This window comes from Petaurus breviceps, unplaced genomic scaffold (assembly GCF_028583685.1).
Source record: "Petaurus breviceps papuanus isolate PSGF00001 unplaced genomic scaffold, PetGlider_PUasm1.0 90895, whole genome shotgun sequence".
Lineage (NCBI taxonomy): Eukaryota > Metazoa > Chordata > Mammalia > Diprotodontia > Petauridae > Petaurus > Petaurus breviceps.
The window spans coordinates 5,425,686-5,442,680 of NW_027187372.1; the positions used below are offsets into that span (position 1 = coordinate 5,425,686).

At 36.6% G+C, this 16,995-nt stretch overlaps 1 protein-coding gene across 4 annotated transcripts in view; it reads left to right on the top strand.

Annotated features, from left to right (window-relative positions):
- The window catches only part of SWT1 (SWT1 RNA endoribonuclease homolog), a 181,378-nt gene that overhangs the window by 71,685 nt on the left and 92,698 nt on the right, over positions 1 to 16,995 (top strand). For 3 of the 4 annotated variants that reach the window (XM_069074419.1, XM_069074421.1, XM_069074420.1), the window contains exon 15: positions 6,846 to 7,054. In XM_069074419.1, coding sequence (XP_068930520.1) covers positions 6,846 to 7,054 — 209 coding nt within the window. Of the gene's footprint in view, positions 1 to 6,845; positions 7,055 to 14,878; positions 14,952 to 16,995 lie in introns of those variants that run through there. The other variant, XM_069074422.1, reaches the window with a different exon arrangement.

The following is a 16,995-nucleotide window of genomic DNA, read 5'->3' on the forward strand; positions in this document are numbered from 1 at the left end:
ATGCTAGGCACTAGGGGTACAGAGATAAAAAAGAGATAGTCACTGTTCTTAAGGGTTATAAATATAATAGTCCCTGTCCTTAAGGGTTATAAATATAGCTGTTTACTAATATTTGTTGTGGAAGATGAAAAGATAAAATCTACAAGAATTTGATCATTATATACTGTAATACTTCGTGATACAGAGGTGTGAGAATGGGTGAGGATGGCAAAAAATACGTTGAAAGGTATGAATCAAGGATATATATTGAAAGAGACAAAAGCTTGTAGACTTCAGAGAAGCCTCATGCCTGTAACTTTATGAATACTTTATCCAGGAAAAGAATTGGAAATCACTGAATATGATTAGCACTGAGTAACAATGCAAAAAATGAAATTGGCAGGAAATAGGACAGGAACAAATCGTTGTTTGACATTAGACCATCAACTGTTTAGAGTAAAAATCAATATTTTTTTTTTGCAAAGCAAAAAGAAGGAATAAAAAAGTGAAAAAGATATTGTGCAATTAAGGCAACTTCAACTTAAGCTAACTAAATGAGTTGTTGATGGTGAAAGATGATACATGGACGGAAGAAATGATAGAAACTAGTCAGGATAATTCTATACAGAAGAAATTCAACAAATGTAAATTATTTGCAATAATGAAGAGATCAAAAGAGACTGAAAAGGATGTTATCAGTAAACATTCAATGTACTTTCTGAGCACCAAGCTTTAGAATCCAAGGACAATACTAGTTTCCAGTATAAAACTGCCCATAAAATCTTAGGTGGAAGGGTATTGGAAGATTATGAACAATATTACCTCATACAACAGAAAGCACATCTTTACCTAAACAATCAACTAAAAGATGGAAAGACTACTAGTTCTTGCCTTGCTTATTGTTTGTTGACTCTTCAGAAAACCTTTGACAACCACTGACTTAAAGTGCCTCTTCCAACAAAGTGTCTTTCTTTAGTACATTAGTACAAAGTACATTCGAATTATGTAGGAAGGCTTGAAATATAGAATGGTGGAGATAATCTTATAAAACAGTTGTGTACTTGCTCTAGGTATTCGCTTCTGTCATAGATGATATTAAACCTTTAGTCTAAATTGCAGGTCCTCTAGCTCTTACTGTTTGCAGATTGCATTGTGTATTTATTACATCAGCACTGGAATATTGTAGAGCCTTCTGAATGGTATCCCTTGCCATTTAAAAAAGTTTGGCCCTAACATCCATATATGGAAAATCAACCAGGTGAAAAATACTTATTGTATAGGTTATAAAGTGCAGTTAGATAGAAAACTTTGAGCACTTACCTATTATACCTTGGAGAGACACTGAAAATGGATAATAGTTTGTGCCTATAATTAAGCAGGAGAAGGAGAAAGGGAGGGATTACTTTGGGGAAATGGCAAAACTCGTTTACTGGCCTTAAATACCTCCCAGAAACAAAGATCAGTCTGGTTAATACCAATATATTGCTGGTGGTATTACATATCTGAGTCATGGGACACTATAGTCTTCAAAAAATAAAGATTGATCATCACCCAGAGGGAAGTAATGGAGACCCTTATGGTGGGTAAAGAGGCAGTAGTAGATAAAAAAAAAAAAGAACTATGAACAACTGAAGTAAAGAATGTCATAAAAGAAATATGTGGTCAGAAAAGATCAGCTATCATGTGGTGAGAACAGATGATGATTGTTGAAGGGTCTTTGTATCCACAGAATGTCGAGAAAAAACAAATATTGACTCCCAGCACATTGGAAGACTTAACCTGTGGTGAACTTATTGGGGAATATTGTTAAGAGTCACATAAGATGGTCAGGCATGAATGAGTCACTGTCAATAATGTACACATCAGTGAAATCACAGATCTTTTTGAATAATGGGACATGATACAGCCTTTTGATTTGAAGATATTAAGTGGAAAAATTAATAACTAATGATTTTGGTGAAAATAATATTGATTAGTTTAACAAAGTCAATCTTAAGACACTTAAAAATCTTGTGCTATGAAAGTAGAGTGTGAAGCTGTAGTTATATTGTAATGGAAAAGGATGTGTGTATTGCTTAACAAAACTCATCAGATAACTATTCTAAAATACTTAATTAGCTGCCCTCTAGTTAAGTATTTATTCTTAGATATTGAATTCCCTCTTGCTACAGTGACTGAGTGGCTTGTAAAGGTGAGTGGCAAAAAAAAATTTAATGATTGCTGAGATACTATTGCCAGTGTTTCTCTCATTACTTGGTATTGATCTGATTGACTGAAATAGCTTATACTTCTGTGAATTGGAGATAGATTATTGTTACCTTATTTTCATTTTTAGAAACACATTTTGACATCTAGATGCTGTCCAACAGCACTATTTTTTGCCTCTAGTACTTTTAGTACTATAGTATAAATGGTTTTGTTGGAATGATGTTAGGTTTGACTGACATCCATCTCCAAATATATAGGACAAAGGTTCAGTCTCTTCTTCACCCAGTAGTGTTGACTTGCTTCAACTGAAAGAAAATCAGAGATGAAGTGATATGGTAGTACTATCTATTTAATTCTATTCAGACAGATAAGCAGTTTGTCTAGTGTAAAAATCAAGAGAGATAGATATTCAAGAAGTTTAGTTACAAAAACAGGAAAAACAAAAAAAGTGCCACTGAGTTTAGAGTCTGAGAGATTCAGCTGTTTTGTTGTTCACGAAATTATGACAAGGAGCTGACAGAAAAGCCTTCAGACAACTGGGCCATGGATCCAATTGAACTATCTCATCTCAAGATCACTTGTACATGAAATCAGGAGAGCAGATAATGCTCAAAGAGAATCTGTCAGGTTTTTAATACTGATCTATCCTCATCAGATATCAACCGTATTTGACCTCTGTTACCTCAGAGGAAATAGCAGTGTTCCATATCAAGAGGAAGTCAGGAAGAGAAAGTGGACCTGTCCAAGTACATACAGAGAAAATCAATGTTACTACAGTACTGTAACAGTACAGGAGTTAAAACTACAATTTTAAAGTCACAGAGATATTTTCAAAATTTCTTGACAAGGAAAGATCCCCTTCTCTCCACCCTCAAGAGAAGAATTGACATTTATTTTACTAGAACAAAAGTGACTTAGAAAACATCAGTCACTAACTCATATGTTGACATTCTTATCTCTATGAAACCTTTAAGAATGCACTTTATATCACCTACCCAGCAAAACTGAGTATCCTGTTTCAGGGGAAAATATGGTCATTTAGTGGAATACAGGACTTTCAAGCATTCTTGCTGAAAAAACCAGAGCTGAATAGAAAATTTGACATTCAGATACAAGAAGCAAGAGAAGCATGAGAAGGTAAACAGGGAAAAGAAATCATAAGGAACTTATCAAAGTTGAACTATTTTTTTTTTAAGCAATTGGGGTTGAGCGGCTTGCTCGGGGTTGCACGGCCAGTTGTTGTTTCTGGGTGTGGTGCTGGGTGTCTGGGCCCGGATTTGATCTGGGTCGTCCCGGCACTGAGGCCGGTGCTCTTGCTTGCTGAGCCACTTGGCCAAAGTTGAACTATTAACATTCCTACATGGAAAAACAATAATTGTAACTTATGAAACTTTTTTCAGTAGTTGAAGGGATTAGAAATATATATATTTTATATATATATATATATATATATATATATATATGTCTTTATATAAGGCTTTGCAGGCATATGAATACATATGTGAATGTGTGTATATATGTTTACAGGTATACATAGATAGAGGGCACGGGACCAATTTAACAGGAAGGGATGATACTTAAAAGGTGAAATTAAGAGGTGAGAGGGATATAATGAGAGGAGATGGGGAGAGACAGAGTGGGGCAACTATCTCATACAGAAGAGGCAAGGGAAAATGGTTACAATGGAGGGGAAGAATAGGAAGGCAAAAGGGAATGGGTCAACCTTATTCCTATTGAATCTGGCTTGAGGAGGGAGGGAAATACACACTAAATAGGGGATCTCACCCTCCAGGAGAATAGGGGGGAGAGAGGATATGAGGGGGGATGATGGAAGGGAGGGCAGGCTTGGGGGGAGGGAAGTTGGAAGCACCCACTTTTGAAAAGGGACAGGATCAAAGTAGAGAATAGAACAAGTGGGATGTGGGATAGGAGGGAGGGAAATATAGTCAGTCTTTTACAATATATCTGCTATGTTATTGTTTTGCATTAGCCACACATGTACAACCTATACTGAACTGCTTATCTTCCCAGTAAGGGTGGGTGATAAGGGAGGAAGGGAATGAATCTGGAATTCAAAGTTTTAAAATCAAATGTTTAAATGTATATATACTATTATCAATATTGTTTTACATGTAATTGGGAAATATAGAGATCCACCATGCCCTACTAGAAAAGTTGAAACAGGTATGGGAGAAAATATGGGAGAGAGCAGATCAGAGGTGGGGATATCCTGTGGGACTGCTGTTTTGGGGGGATGGGTGGGGGAAAAACGGGGAGAAAATTTGTAACTCAAAATCTGGCGGAAACGAATGATGTAAATCAGAAGTTAATAAAGCATTAAAAAAAAAGAATGTACTTTATATGTATATGGGAAAAGAGAGGATGAATAATAGACAAATTCAGTGATTTTATATGTGTGTATAATATAAAATATGTACACATATTTTATATTATATGTGTATACAAATGTATGTATATACATGTATATGTAGATTTATATAATATATTTAATATGTTTATAATACATATCTATTATGTTATCTATTTATAATACACATCTATGTTTCACATATATCTATACATACATATATCATCATTGAATTCTTCCATTTTTCATTTTGTACAGACACAGATACACGCATGACACTGAAGGTGTGATTAAATAGGAAGTTCTCAGAATTGAGTAGTAGCAGAATATTAAACTGAGTGTATTTTTGGAAATTATATAGTACTTTCAATACTCTCAAAACTTCTTCCTGAAAGCTACTTTAACACTTCTATTTTCTTCATGATGCTATATGGTTAGAAATCATGTAACACCATGATCTTGAAAGAGTCAAAATTATATATAATTTAAAGGCACTGGAAAAACAGTGTGTATAGATTGTAGCATATTGACAGTGTCATTTCACACATGAAAGAGCATAAAAGATGTAATCAAGGACTTGTATTAATTAAAAAGTCAGTCAGTCACATAGGATTACAGACAAAAAAATGGACATTCTTCATGTGCTGTAACAGAAGTGTTCTAGTGAATTGGATAGAAGATTTATAGAAAGACTTGGACAAGATACCATTATTAGATGAAATAACATGGAGAGATTGTGATCTGTAATGGCAGAAGAAAGAGTCTCTATACCAGTGAGATCACAGCCATCTAAGTGCCAGTCTGGGTGAATGCATGGAAGCATGCATTGTATATGTAGAAGACCCAGTGACTTTTATGGTTCTGCCATTGGCTTACTCTGTGGCTGTAAATTTTTCTTACCTTGATGGTATGGTTGTATCCTCAGCCCTTAGCACAGTATGTAATAAGCACTTAATAAATGTTTTTTCGTTCATTCATTGTTTCTGAAGAAAAAAAGCCAAAAAATAACTGGTATCACTTAATTCTAGTTTTTAGTTTAGGAGTAGGGCTAGAAAAGAGGCAGATAAAATACAGAATTATGCCCTATCAGCTCTTTGGCTATTTTTTTTTTGACTAGGTCTTCCTCTCTTGCCTTAGACTGGAAAGACAGTAACCTTCCCAGGGCCCAGGAACACATGGGCCAAGGAACTTTGACTTGCTCCATTTCTGACCAGGGCAGATCAGAGGAGAGAGTTTTCCCACCTTAGGCAACATGTTGACTCTTCAGGGCTTACCCTATTGATGCTAAACTTAGTGCCAAGCACGAAGTTCACTGCAGCTCAAAATTCATGAGTTCCAAGAGATCAAATAGCCTTAGCATCCTTCAGTAGCAGGGACTACCAGCCTGCACTACCACTTCTGGCACAAAGTTAGAAGCCTACTATCAAGATAAGAAAATGAAATCACTCTTGAGATAAGATTTAACCTTTCATTGCTTCGCTGTTCCTATTTGTAAATTGGGAGTGATACCTACCTCAAATGCTGTGTGTATGTGTGTATGTATGTATGTATGTATATATATATATATATATATTTATTCTCTGCAAATAACAGTTGTACAAATAGTAGTTTGAGTTTCTGATTCATTATTTATTCTAAAAATGTACAAAAATGTACAACTTTTTTGTTAGGGAAAAATATAAAGGTCTAAGTGTGATGTGGAGGTAAAAAGAGACTGCAATTTTCCTAGTACATATATTGTTATTTTTTTTCTTTCTTTGTGTTTTCGCCTATTATTTCATTATTCTTTGTTCCCTTAGCCTTACAGGACTTTGCAGTGGCAAAATTTTTTTATTTATATCTGACTGCATTTAAAATTTCTTTTCAGTCACAAGACTTAACCTGCCAGTTTAAACTCTTGGATTTAGATTCTGTTCTGAGGATATGGAAGTATAATTACCAACTTTGGCTAGTTTGTGGTCTTAGCTAAGTTTATAATCTGGAAGCAAAGGAAAAGCCCACGTCTTTTTTTCCAGGTTAATAGTGAAACCAGTATATTAACTTCAAAAATTGCTTGTCTTTTATTGTTACTTCATTAAATCAGTAATCCTATGTGATTAAATAGAAAATAGTTGGAAAAGGGCAGTATTCTTTCTAATGTTGGCACTTGCCTGTGAATATTCTGTGTACAATTAAGTACATAGCACTTCATAGACAACTGTAACCTGAATAGGCAAAGTAGTTGGCATTCCATTTTGGACTCTTGCTAGTGTCAAACTAGCTGCATCTTATGCAATTCTTGTTTCCCCAGGTCAATTCTAAACATAAGCCAAATTCTACAGAATCAGTTGAATCTTTTTCAAAGGACACAGCATGTAAAAACCAGGAGGAGAATGCACTGCTCCAGTCCAGTAATCAGGAGAATCCAACAGTGTTGGGCACTCAGCTTCCCCAACCCAACAGACATCAAGAAATCTGGTCTGTCCTAGAGAATGTTTGGACCACGATATATCTGAACAGGTACCAAAATTAGCAAAGATAATTTGAGCTCTAGCATCAGTAGTTGTTTTTATAACTCTTTTCTTTCTCTCTGTCTCAGTCTCTTTTCTCTGTTTTTCTCTCTTTTCTCATCAGACATTAAGTTCCACCATATATGATGATGTTAGATACTGAGAGTGAAGCAAAAATTTTTTTAAAGTCTAGCTATTCTTCTCAAAGAGCTCACATTCTTTATGCAGATGATGCTCAGATTTATTTGTCCATCCCTAAATTTTCTCCTGACCTCTAGTCTCATCTTACCAACTGCTTATTGGATATCTTTAATTTCATGTATCTGAGACCATCTTAAGCTCAACCTGTCTAAAATTAATACATTATCTTTTCCCCCATATCCCTCCCCTTTCCTTCTCCATCATTTTACCAATGACTCCAGCTTACAACTTAAGTGCAGTCATCAATTCTTCTCTCCTATGCCCCATATTGTTAGTTGCCAAGTCCTCTTGTTTCTATCTTTGTAATATCTGTCTCATATACTTTCTTCTTTATTTTACACTGCCACTGTCCTGGTGCAGGCCCTCATAATCTCATGCCTAGAATACTGCTGTAGCATGGTGGTTGATAACCTGTCCCAAGTCTCTCCCCATTCCAGGCCATCTTCCACTCTCAGATTTTATCAGCTGTCTGATTGATCTTCTAAAGTCCTAGTCTGATTATGTCACTCCCTTTTTCAAGTTAATTCCATTGGTTCTCTGTATCAGATATAAAATCCTCTAAAGCCTGCTTTTCAGTCCTTTTATTATCTTCATTATTCTACCTTTCCAGCTTTATACTTTATGCCCTGCCACATACTCTGAGGCCTAGTAACATTGGCCTCTGTGCTGCTTTGGACACTTTCACTGTGTGTTTCCCATGACTGCTGGAACATTCTTCTTCTTCATCTCTACCTCCTAACTTTTCTGACTTTAAAGTCTCAGATGAAGTCCTACTTTGTGCATGAGCACTTTCTTATTCCACCTTAATTCTAGTGCCTGTCTTCTATTGATTATCTCTAACCTCATCTATCTTGTTTGTAAATAGTTGTTCACATGTTTGTCTTCCCCATTAGACTTTGAGCTTCCTGAGAGCAGGGACTGTCATTATATATCCAAGGTTTAACAAATACTTAATAAATCCTGAGTGACTGAGTCTCATGAATAATTCTCCTTCTCTCTGCCTGTCTCTCTCTCTGTGTGTCTCTCACAATACATGTATACACACACACACACACACACACACAGATAAATGTAATTCAAAGTAGAATAAGTTAATAAGAGCTATAGCAAGTGCTCTGAAACCAGAGAAAGAAGAAATTACTTCCAGTCTGGAGCATGCAGGGAAGGCTTCATGGAGGGAAGTTGTATTTGGGTACATCTACCCTTGAAGAATGGGTAGGATTTCAACAGGCAGAGTAGAAGTAAAAATCATGACAAGAAACAGCATGGATTTTTGCTCCCAGAAGTACCAAAGAGACAAATATGTTAATGCAAATGCATGGAAAAGGTGGCACCAACTATTGGATTGTAGTTCACTTTTCCTGAAATATAGAATGTATGAAGTTATGTCGGATATTGTTAGGAAAGCAAATTGGAGCCAGATTACAGTTGACCTTAAAGGTTAGTCTCAGGAATTTCTCTTAGAAATAATAAGGAACTATTGAAGTCTATATGTATACATATGAAATATGTATATCCATATATTTAATGAAAGAGTGAAGTGAGACCTGTTAACTTTTGAAAGATTATTTTGACAGCTGCAGGAAGACCAATTAGAAAACTTTTATAATAAACTAAACAAGAGGTCATGAGGTCCTATGGTAGGGTGTTGGCCATGTGAGTGGAAAGATGCAAATGATATTGTGAGGTATAATCCACATTCCTTGGAAGCTTGATAGTGAGGGAAAGGCAAGAGTCAAAGGTTATTCTGAAACTTTTAAATTTGAATACCTGGGAAGGTCATGGTGTCATTGACAGAAAATGGAAGAAGCAGGACAGATTTAGTGAGGAAGATGATTTATTCAATTTTCAATACATCAAGGCTGAGGTAAATTATTTTCTATCCTTGGCTGGAGATGTCCATAAGGCAGTTGGTTATATGAGACTGAAGTTCAGGAGAGGTGGGGCTAAGCCCAATTAAAAAAAAAACAACAGTTGATCAGTTTTTGTGTTTTTCTTGAATTTTGGTTTTTAGTAGAGTTTAACCTTTTTAACTTTTTTGTTAGTTTTCAATAATAAACATTGAAGCAGTTTTTTTTTCTATCACTGTTGTTTTGTATTATATCTTGCTATTCTGATGAACTTTTAGCTCAGTCCTACATAATATATACCAGGTGGTAATTTGGTATTTTAATCCTTAGCAGAGAGGATGTTTATAGGCTTAGGAAGGTATTTTAAGTCTTAGCACAAAGTTTATATGCTAGTTAGGTACCTGTTATTTCAGGATAAGCATATACATTAGTTTTTCTCTTGCCCTGCCATTGACCTATTAAAAATGTAACTAGCATAATTAAATTGTGATAAAGGTAGCTTTCTCATCTTCCTTTTCTTCACCTTGAGGTGAATAATATATTTTATCCACCAGGTTACTATTTTCTTTTGTATATAATTAAAATAAATTTTCCCAGACTCTTGCATTCGGAAGAGACTCCAGAGGATAATTGAGTCTTCACCTATACAGGGATATCCTTTATATTATCCCATAAAAGTGTTCATCCTACTTCTGCCTGAAGACCTCTAGTGATTGGACTGCCTCAAGAAGTAATTAGTTCCCTTTATACTTTTGGACTACTTTAATGTAAGAGGCCTCTCCAACTTTTATCCATTGTTCCTAATTACTTAAAATAATATAGGACCTTAGATCTCCGCTACGTAATATACTAACCCGTTCTGGAACAAAAATCTCTTTTACAGTATACACAATTAGTGATCAAATAACCTTTGTTTGAAGACATGTGAGTGGAAATCCAGTGTCTTTTAGGCTCTCATCCTACTTTTTAATTATTCAGAAAAGTTTTCTTATATCAAGCCTAAATTTGCCTCTTTGTACCTTAAACCATTGCTTCCAGTTTTAGTGTCTGGGACCAAGGGGAGCATGTCTAATCTTTCTTCCACAGGATAGCTTTTTAAATATTTGAAAATAGCTCTCATATCTCTTCCCCACTTATTGGGTACTTTTTCTAGGCTCCCTTTCTTCAGCTACTTTTTGTATGACATGATTTTAAGCATTGTTTCCTCCCTAATTATGATTTTAGTTGCTCTCCTCTGGATGTACAGCTTGCCAATGTGATATCTAGAAATGGCCTTCATCACCACTTTCCCTGACTTTTGCAGTGGTCTTCTTATTGATTTCTCAGCCTCAAATTTATCTCTTTTCCAAACTGTCCTCCACACAGTTGCTAAAATGGCTTCCTAAAACCCAAATACGATCGTGTCATTTCCCTCCTTAATAATCTCCAGTGGCTTTATTGCCTCTAGCATAAAATATAAATTCCTCTATTTGGCCTTCTTGAAACCCATCAGTCTGGCCCCAGCTTACCTTTGCAGCCTCGTTGAGTAATACTGCCCCTCTCAAACCCTGCAGTTCAGCCAAACTGGACTTTTAACTAATTTCTCTTTGTTGCTCTTAGCACTCTATCTCCTATCTCATGCCTTTGCACTCACATGTAAATCACTCTTACCAGAAATGCACTCCCTCCTCACCTTTTCTTCATAGACTAATTTTCTTCAAGATGCAACCCATGCACCACTACTTATTTATTTGTTTGCTGTATTTTGAGTTCCAACATCTACCTTCTTCCCAACCCTACATTAGAGATATGTATACACATATGGAACATACTCCATACATGAGTTCCATATGAATTCTTTCTTTGGAGGTAGATAGCATTTTCCTTTGTAAGTCCTTTGTAGTTAATATGAATAATCATATTACCAGCTTAGTCATTCACAATTATTCTTTGAACACTTTAGTTATACTATAGATAACAATGCTCTCTTGATTCTGTTCATTTAACTGAATTATTTTATGCAAGTCTTTCCATGCTATTCTAAAATCAGCCAGCTTGTCATTTCTTATAGCGTAGTAGTATTCCATCAAAATCATATACTACAACTTATTCATTCATTCCCTGATGGATAGATATCCCCATAGTTTCCAGTTCTTTGCTATCACATAGAGAGCTGCTGTGAATATTTTTAGAACATAAAAGTACTTTTCCTTTCCTGATTTCCTGGGAAGGAGACCTAATAGTGGTATTCCTGTGTCGGAAGGTATACACAATTTCATAAGTCTTTGGGAATTATTTCTAATTGCTCTCCAGAGTGTTTGGATCAGTTCAGTTTCACCAACAGACTAGTGTCCCAGTTTCCCCATTTCCCCTCCAACATTTATTGTTTTCCCTTTCTGTCATTAGCCAATCTGGTATGTGTGAGGTGGTACCTCAGAGTTCTAATTTGCTTTTCTCTAATCAGTAGTGATTTTTTTCCATGTATCTTTCATTTCTATCAAAAATTGTTCATATCCTCTGACCATTTATCAATTGGAAAATGGCTCACATTCTTATAATTTGATTCAGTTCTCTATTTGAGATATGAGGTGTTTGTCTGAGAAACTGGCTCTATAATTTTTTCCTCAATTTTCTGCTTTCCTACTAATCTTGGCTACATTGGTTTTGTTTGTACAAAACCTTTTTAATTTAATGTAATCAAAATTATCCATTTTATATCCCACAAATCTCTATCACTTGTTTATTTATAAAATTTTCCTTATTCATAAATCTGATAGGTAATATGTTCAGTCCTCCTCAAACTTACTTAATGATATTTCCTTGGGGAAGCACTACTTTCTTTTTTTTTTTTCAAATGCTTTATTAACTTCTGATTTTCATCATTCATTTCTGACCAGATTTTGAGTTACAAATTTTCTCCCCATTTTTCCCCTACCCACTGCCCCAAAATAACAGTCCCACAGGATATCCCATCCTCCAGTCTGCTCTCTCCCATATTTTCTCCTATACCCCTTTCGACTTTTCCAGTAGATCTCTATGCCCCAGTGCCTGTATATCTTATTTCCCAATTACATGTAAAATAGTATTAATAATAGTGTATATATATATATATATATATTTGAATATTTGATTTTAAAACTTTGAATTCCAGATTCATTCACTTTCTCCCTTGTCACCCACCCTTACTGGGAAGATAAGCAGTTCAGTATAGGTTATACATGTGTGGCTAATGCAAAACATAGTAGATATATTGTAAAAGACTGACTATTTCCCTCCCTCCTATCCCATCTCCCACTTGTTCTATTCTCTACTTTGATCCCATCCCTTTTCAAAAGTGAGTGCTTCCAACTTCCCTCCCCCCTAGCCTGCCCTCCCTTCCATCATCCCCCCTCTCGTACCCCTCCGCCCTACTCTCTCCTGAGATACCCTATTTAGTGTGTATTTCATTCCCTCCTGAAGCCAAATTCAATGGCAATAAGGTTGACCCATTCCCTTTTGCTTTCCTATTCTTCCCCTCCATTGTAACCATTTTCCCTTGCCTCTTCTGTATGAGATAGTTTACCCCATTCTGTCTCTCCCCATATTCTCTCATTGTATTCCTCTCTCACTTCTTAATTTCACCTTTTAAGTATCATCCCTTCCTGTTAAATTGGTCCTGTGCCCTCTATCTATGTATACCTGTAAGTATATATATATATGTATATATATATATATATATACACACATTCACATATGTATTCATATGCCCATATACCCTCATATATAGACATAAATAAATATATATTTCTATTCCCTTCAACTACTGAGAAAAGTTTCATAAGTTACAATTATTGTTTTTTCATGTAGGAATGTTAATAGTTCAACTTTGATAAGTTCCTTATGATTTCTTTTCCCTGTTTACCTTCTCATGCTTCTCTTGCTTCTTGTATCTGAATGTCAAATTTTCTGTTCAACTGTGGTTTTTTCAGCAAGAATGTTTGAAAGTCCTCTATTCCACTGAATGACCATATTTTCCCCTGAAACATGATACTCAGGTTTGCTGGGTAGGTGACTCTTGGTTTTAATCCTAGCTCCTTTGACCTCCAGAATACATATTCCAAGGCCTTTGATCCCTCAGTGTAGAAGCTGCCAGATCCTGTGTTATCCTGGTTGTGTTTCCACAATATTCAAATTGTTTCTTCCTGGCTGCTTATAATATTCTCTCCTTAATCTGGGAATTCTGGAACCTGGCTATAATATTCCTAGGAAACTTTCTTTTGGGGATCTTTTTCAGGAGGTGATCGGTGGATTCTTTCAACTTCTGTTTTGCCCTCTGGTTCTAAAACATGAGGGCAGTTTTCTCTGAGAACTTCCTGGAGGATGATTTCTAGGTTCTTACTTTGATCATGGCTTTCAGGTAGTCCAATAATTTTTAAATTATCTCTCCTGGGTCTATTTTCCAGGTCAGTGGTTTTTCCCATGAGATATTTCACATTGCCTTTTATTCTTTCATTTGTTTGGATCTGTTTAACAGCATCTTGATTTCTCATAAAGTCATTAGCCTCCATTTGCTCCAATCTAATTCTGAAGCAATGATTCTCCTCATCGAACTTTTGAGATTTTTTTTCCATCTGGCAAATTCGGCTTTTTAAGGCATTCTTCTCCTCATTGCCTTTTTGAGCCTCTTTTGCCATTTGAGTCAGTCTGTTTTTTAAGGTGGTATTTTCCTCAGTCAGGCTGTTGACTCTCATTTCATAATTTTCTTGCATTGTTCTCATTTCTCTTCCCAGTTTTTCCTCCACTTCTCTTATCTGCTTCTTAAGGTCCTCTATGGCCTGTAACCAGCTCATATTTTCCTTTGAAGCTTTTGGTGCAGGAGTTCTAACTTCACTGTCTTCCTCCTGTTCCACGCTTTGCTCCTTTTTGTCCCCAAAATAGGAGTCTAATGTTGGAATCTTCTGTTTGCTTTGTTTCCTTTGCCTGGTCATGTCGCCCCTCAGTCACTTGACCCCTGGGCTTTTTGCCACAGTAGGACTCTGCCACCAGACAGGGGAGCTTTCGTCCCAAACCGCTGGGGTTTTCTCAGTTGCCGGAGGTATTAGATGGGTGCCTTCTCTGAGGTCTCCACATGCTCTGGCAAGCTGGACACATACCCTAGGACCTCCACCCTAGACTGCAATCCAGATCCAAGCAGGTTAAAGCAAGAGCGATTACCCCTCAGACTCGTGCCTGGTCCCCGTACACTCTGCAGGCCAGGAACTGAAGCTGCCATGTGGTGCTGGCTGGCTGTACCGGCATTCTAGTGGCTTCTCGCCCCAGGGGCAAAAGCCATGCACTCCCAGTTACTGGTCCCAAAGTCCAGACTGCACTGACCTCTCACTTTGTCCTTCACATCTATGTGTTGATAATTCTGGAAAGGGCCACAGCTGCTGCTGATCTGGAGTCCCTCCGGCAGGCAGCTGGTCAGGCTAAAGCCTCGGCGTGGGGCTGGGCTTGGCTCCCAGAGCGCTGTGCTGGCCGATTCCTCCCGGCCTGCCGGTCTGTCCTCAGAGGGAGGTTAGCTTCTCTGTGTCATTTTGTGGGTTCTGCAGCTCCAAAGTTTGTTTAGTGTCCCCTTTTTACATGGATTGGGGAAGGTGGAAGCCGGAGCCCTGGGGAGGTCCTGCTTCTACTCTGCCATCTTGGCTCTGCCCCCCAAGCACTACTTTCTACACCAAACCTTAACTGATTCTCCCAACTGCTAGTGCTTACTTCCTCCCTAATTAACTTGTAGTATTTTTATTTTATCTATGTATATTTATTTTTGTATGTGTTGTCTTTCCCAGAGCGTGAACTTTGCTGAGAACCCAGGCTCTCCACTGTGCCATGATGAGGCATCAGAGTAAGACTTTGACTTTGCTGGAGATCCAACTTAGTAACCTTAAGAAAATTGAAATAAGATTTGTCAGATGTGACCCATTTTTGATGAAACCAGTCTTGATGGCCTTAATTTACTAATATATAAAATGTAGGGATTGAACTAGATGAGATCTTAGGTCCCTTCTAGAAACTCAAAAATCCATGATTCTAAAAGTATCCCTTTTGTAATAGTTTCTAGAATGTTTTCAGGAATCTGTTTCAAGTTGATTAGTGTTTAGACTGAGAATCTGCCTGCTATCCTGATTTGAAAATTGGAATATTTGATTACCTACAGTCCTGGGCACCTCTCCTGTGCTTCAAGAGTTTTCTAAGATTACATTAATTACCCAGATATTCTGTAGTATTCTAGTATGTAGCTTATGTATGCTTGGTATCTTAAACTCTTTGAGGTTTAAACTCTTAAACCATCTATTACTATTTCTTTATATTGACTTTAATTCTTTGTTATTTTTGCTCTACTCTCCCCAAGTCAAAAGATCATCTATTTATTTTTATTTTTATTTATAATCTGCCTCTCCAACTGCCCCCACCTCCAACTGAACCGAAAGAGAAAGAAAAGAAAGAAGGAAAAAAGGAAAGGAAAAAATGGAAAGATACAAAGAGAAAAGAAAGACTTCATAATAAATGTACATTGTTCAGCAGCACAAATCCACACATTGGTCATGCCATAAAATGTATGCCCATTTCTGTATTTTAAGTGCATCACCTTTTTGGCAGGAGGCAAGTGTCTTATTTCATCTTTAAACTTTTGGGCTTGTAGTTTATCACTGCATTAATCAGAGTTTTGAAGTCTTTTAAAATTATTTTTCTCTATGATATTGTTATTATATAAATTATTCTTCTAATTCTGCTCAATTCTTTCTATGTCAGTTCATTAAGGTCTTCCCTGATTCTTCTGAAACTATATCATCGTTTCTTTTTTTTTTTTTTTTTTTAAAGCAGTCGGGGTTAAGTAACTTGCCACCCCTGAGCAATTGGGGTTAAGTAACTTGCTCAAGGTTACATGGCCAGGTGTTTCTGGGTGGGTGCTAAGTGTCTGAGCCCAGGATTCAATCTCCAGGTCTTCTCAACACTAGAGCCGGTGCTCTTACTCGCTGTGCTACCTGGCCGCCCCTATATCATCATTTCTTATGGCACAGTAATATTTCATTGCATTTGTATGCCATGATTTATTTAACCATTCCTCAGTTGGAGGATATACCTTTAGTTTCCAATTTTGGGCTTCTGTTAAAAAAAGCTGCTCTAAATATTTTTGTATATGTAGATCCTTTCCTTCTTTCTTTGATTTCTTTGGGAATATAAGCCTAGTAATATAACTTGGTCAAAGGGTATGTGTCTGCACAGTTTGGTAACTTCCTGAGTATAGTTCCAAACTACTTTCTGGAATGGACTGGATCAATTCAAAGCTCCATGAACAGTGCACTAATATACCTGTTTCCCCACAACCTCTCCAGCAGTTGTTATTTTCTTCTATCATTTTTGTCAATCTGGTGGGCATGAGATGTAATCTCAAAGTTCCTTTAATTTGCATTTCTCTGTCTCCTAGAGATTTAGAGAATGTTTTCATGTTTGTCAGTAACTTGAATTTCTTTATTTGAAAACTGCTTATTCATATCTTTTGGCCATTTCTTTATTAGAGAATGGCTCTTATTCTTATAAATTTGAACCAGTTCCTTACATATGTTAAATATGAGACCTTTATCATAGAAACTTGCTGCAGAGAAAAAGGTTTTTTTCCCATTTATGTTTCTCTTTTAATTTTGGCCACATCAGATTTATTTTTGCATTAATTTTAAAAATTTTGTATAATATATTTTATATAATCAGCACTGTCCATTTTATCTTGTATGGTTCTCTATGAACTTTCCGTATCCATAGACCTGAAAGTTAATTTAATTTTTTTTTTATTTAAGCAATTGGGGTTAAGTAACTTGCTCAAGGTTACCCCGCCAGTTATTTTTTGTGTGGGTGCCAAGTATCTGAGGCCGGAACCGATTCCGAGTCTCCCGACGCCAGGGCTGGC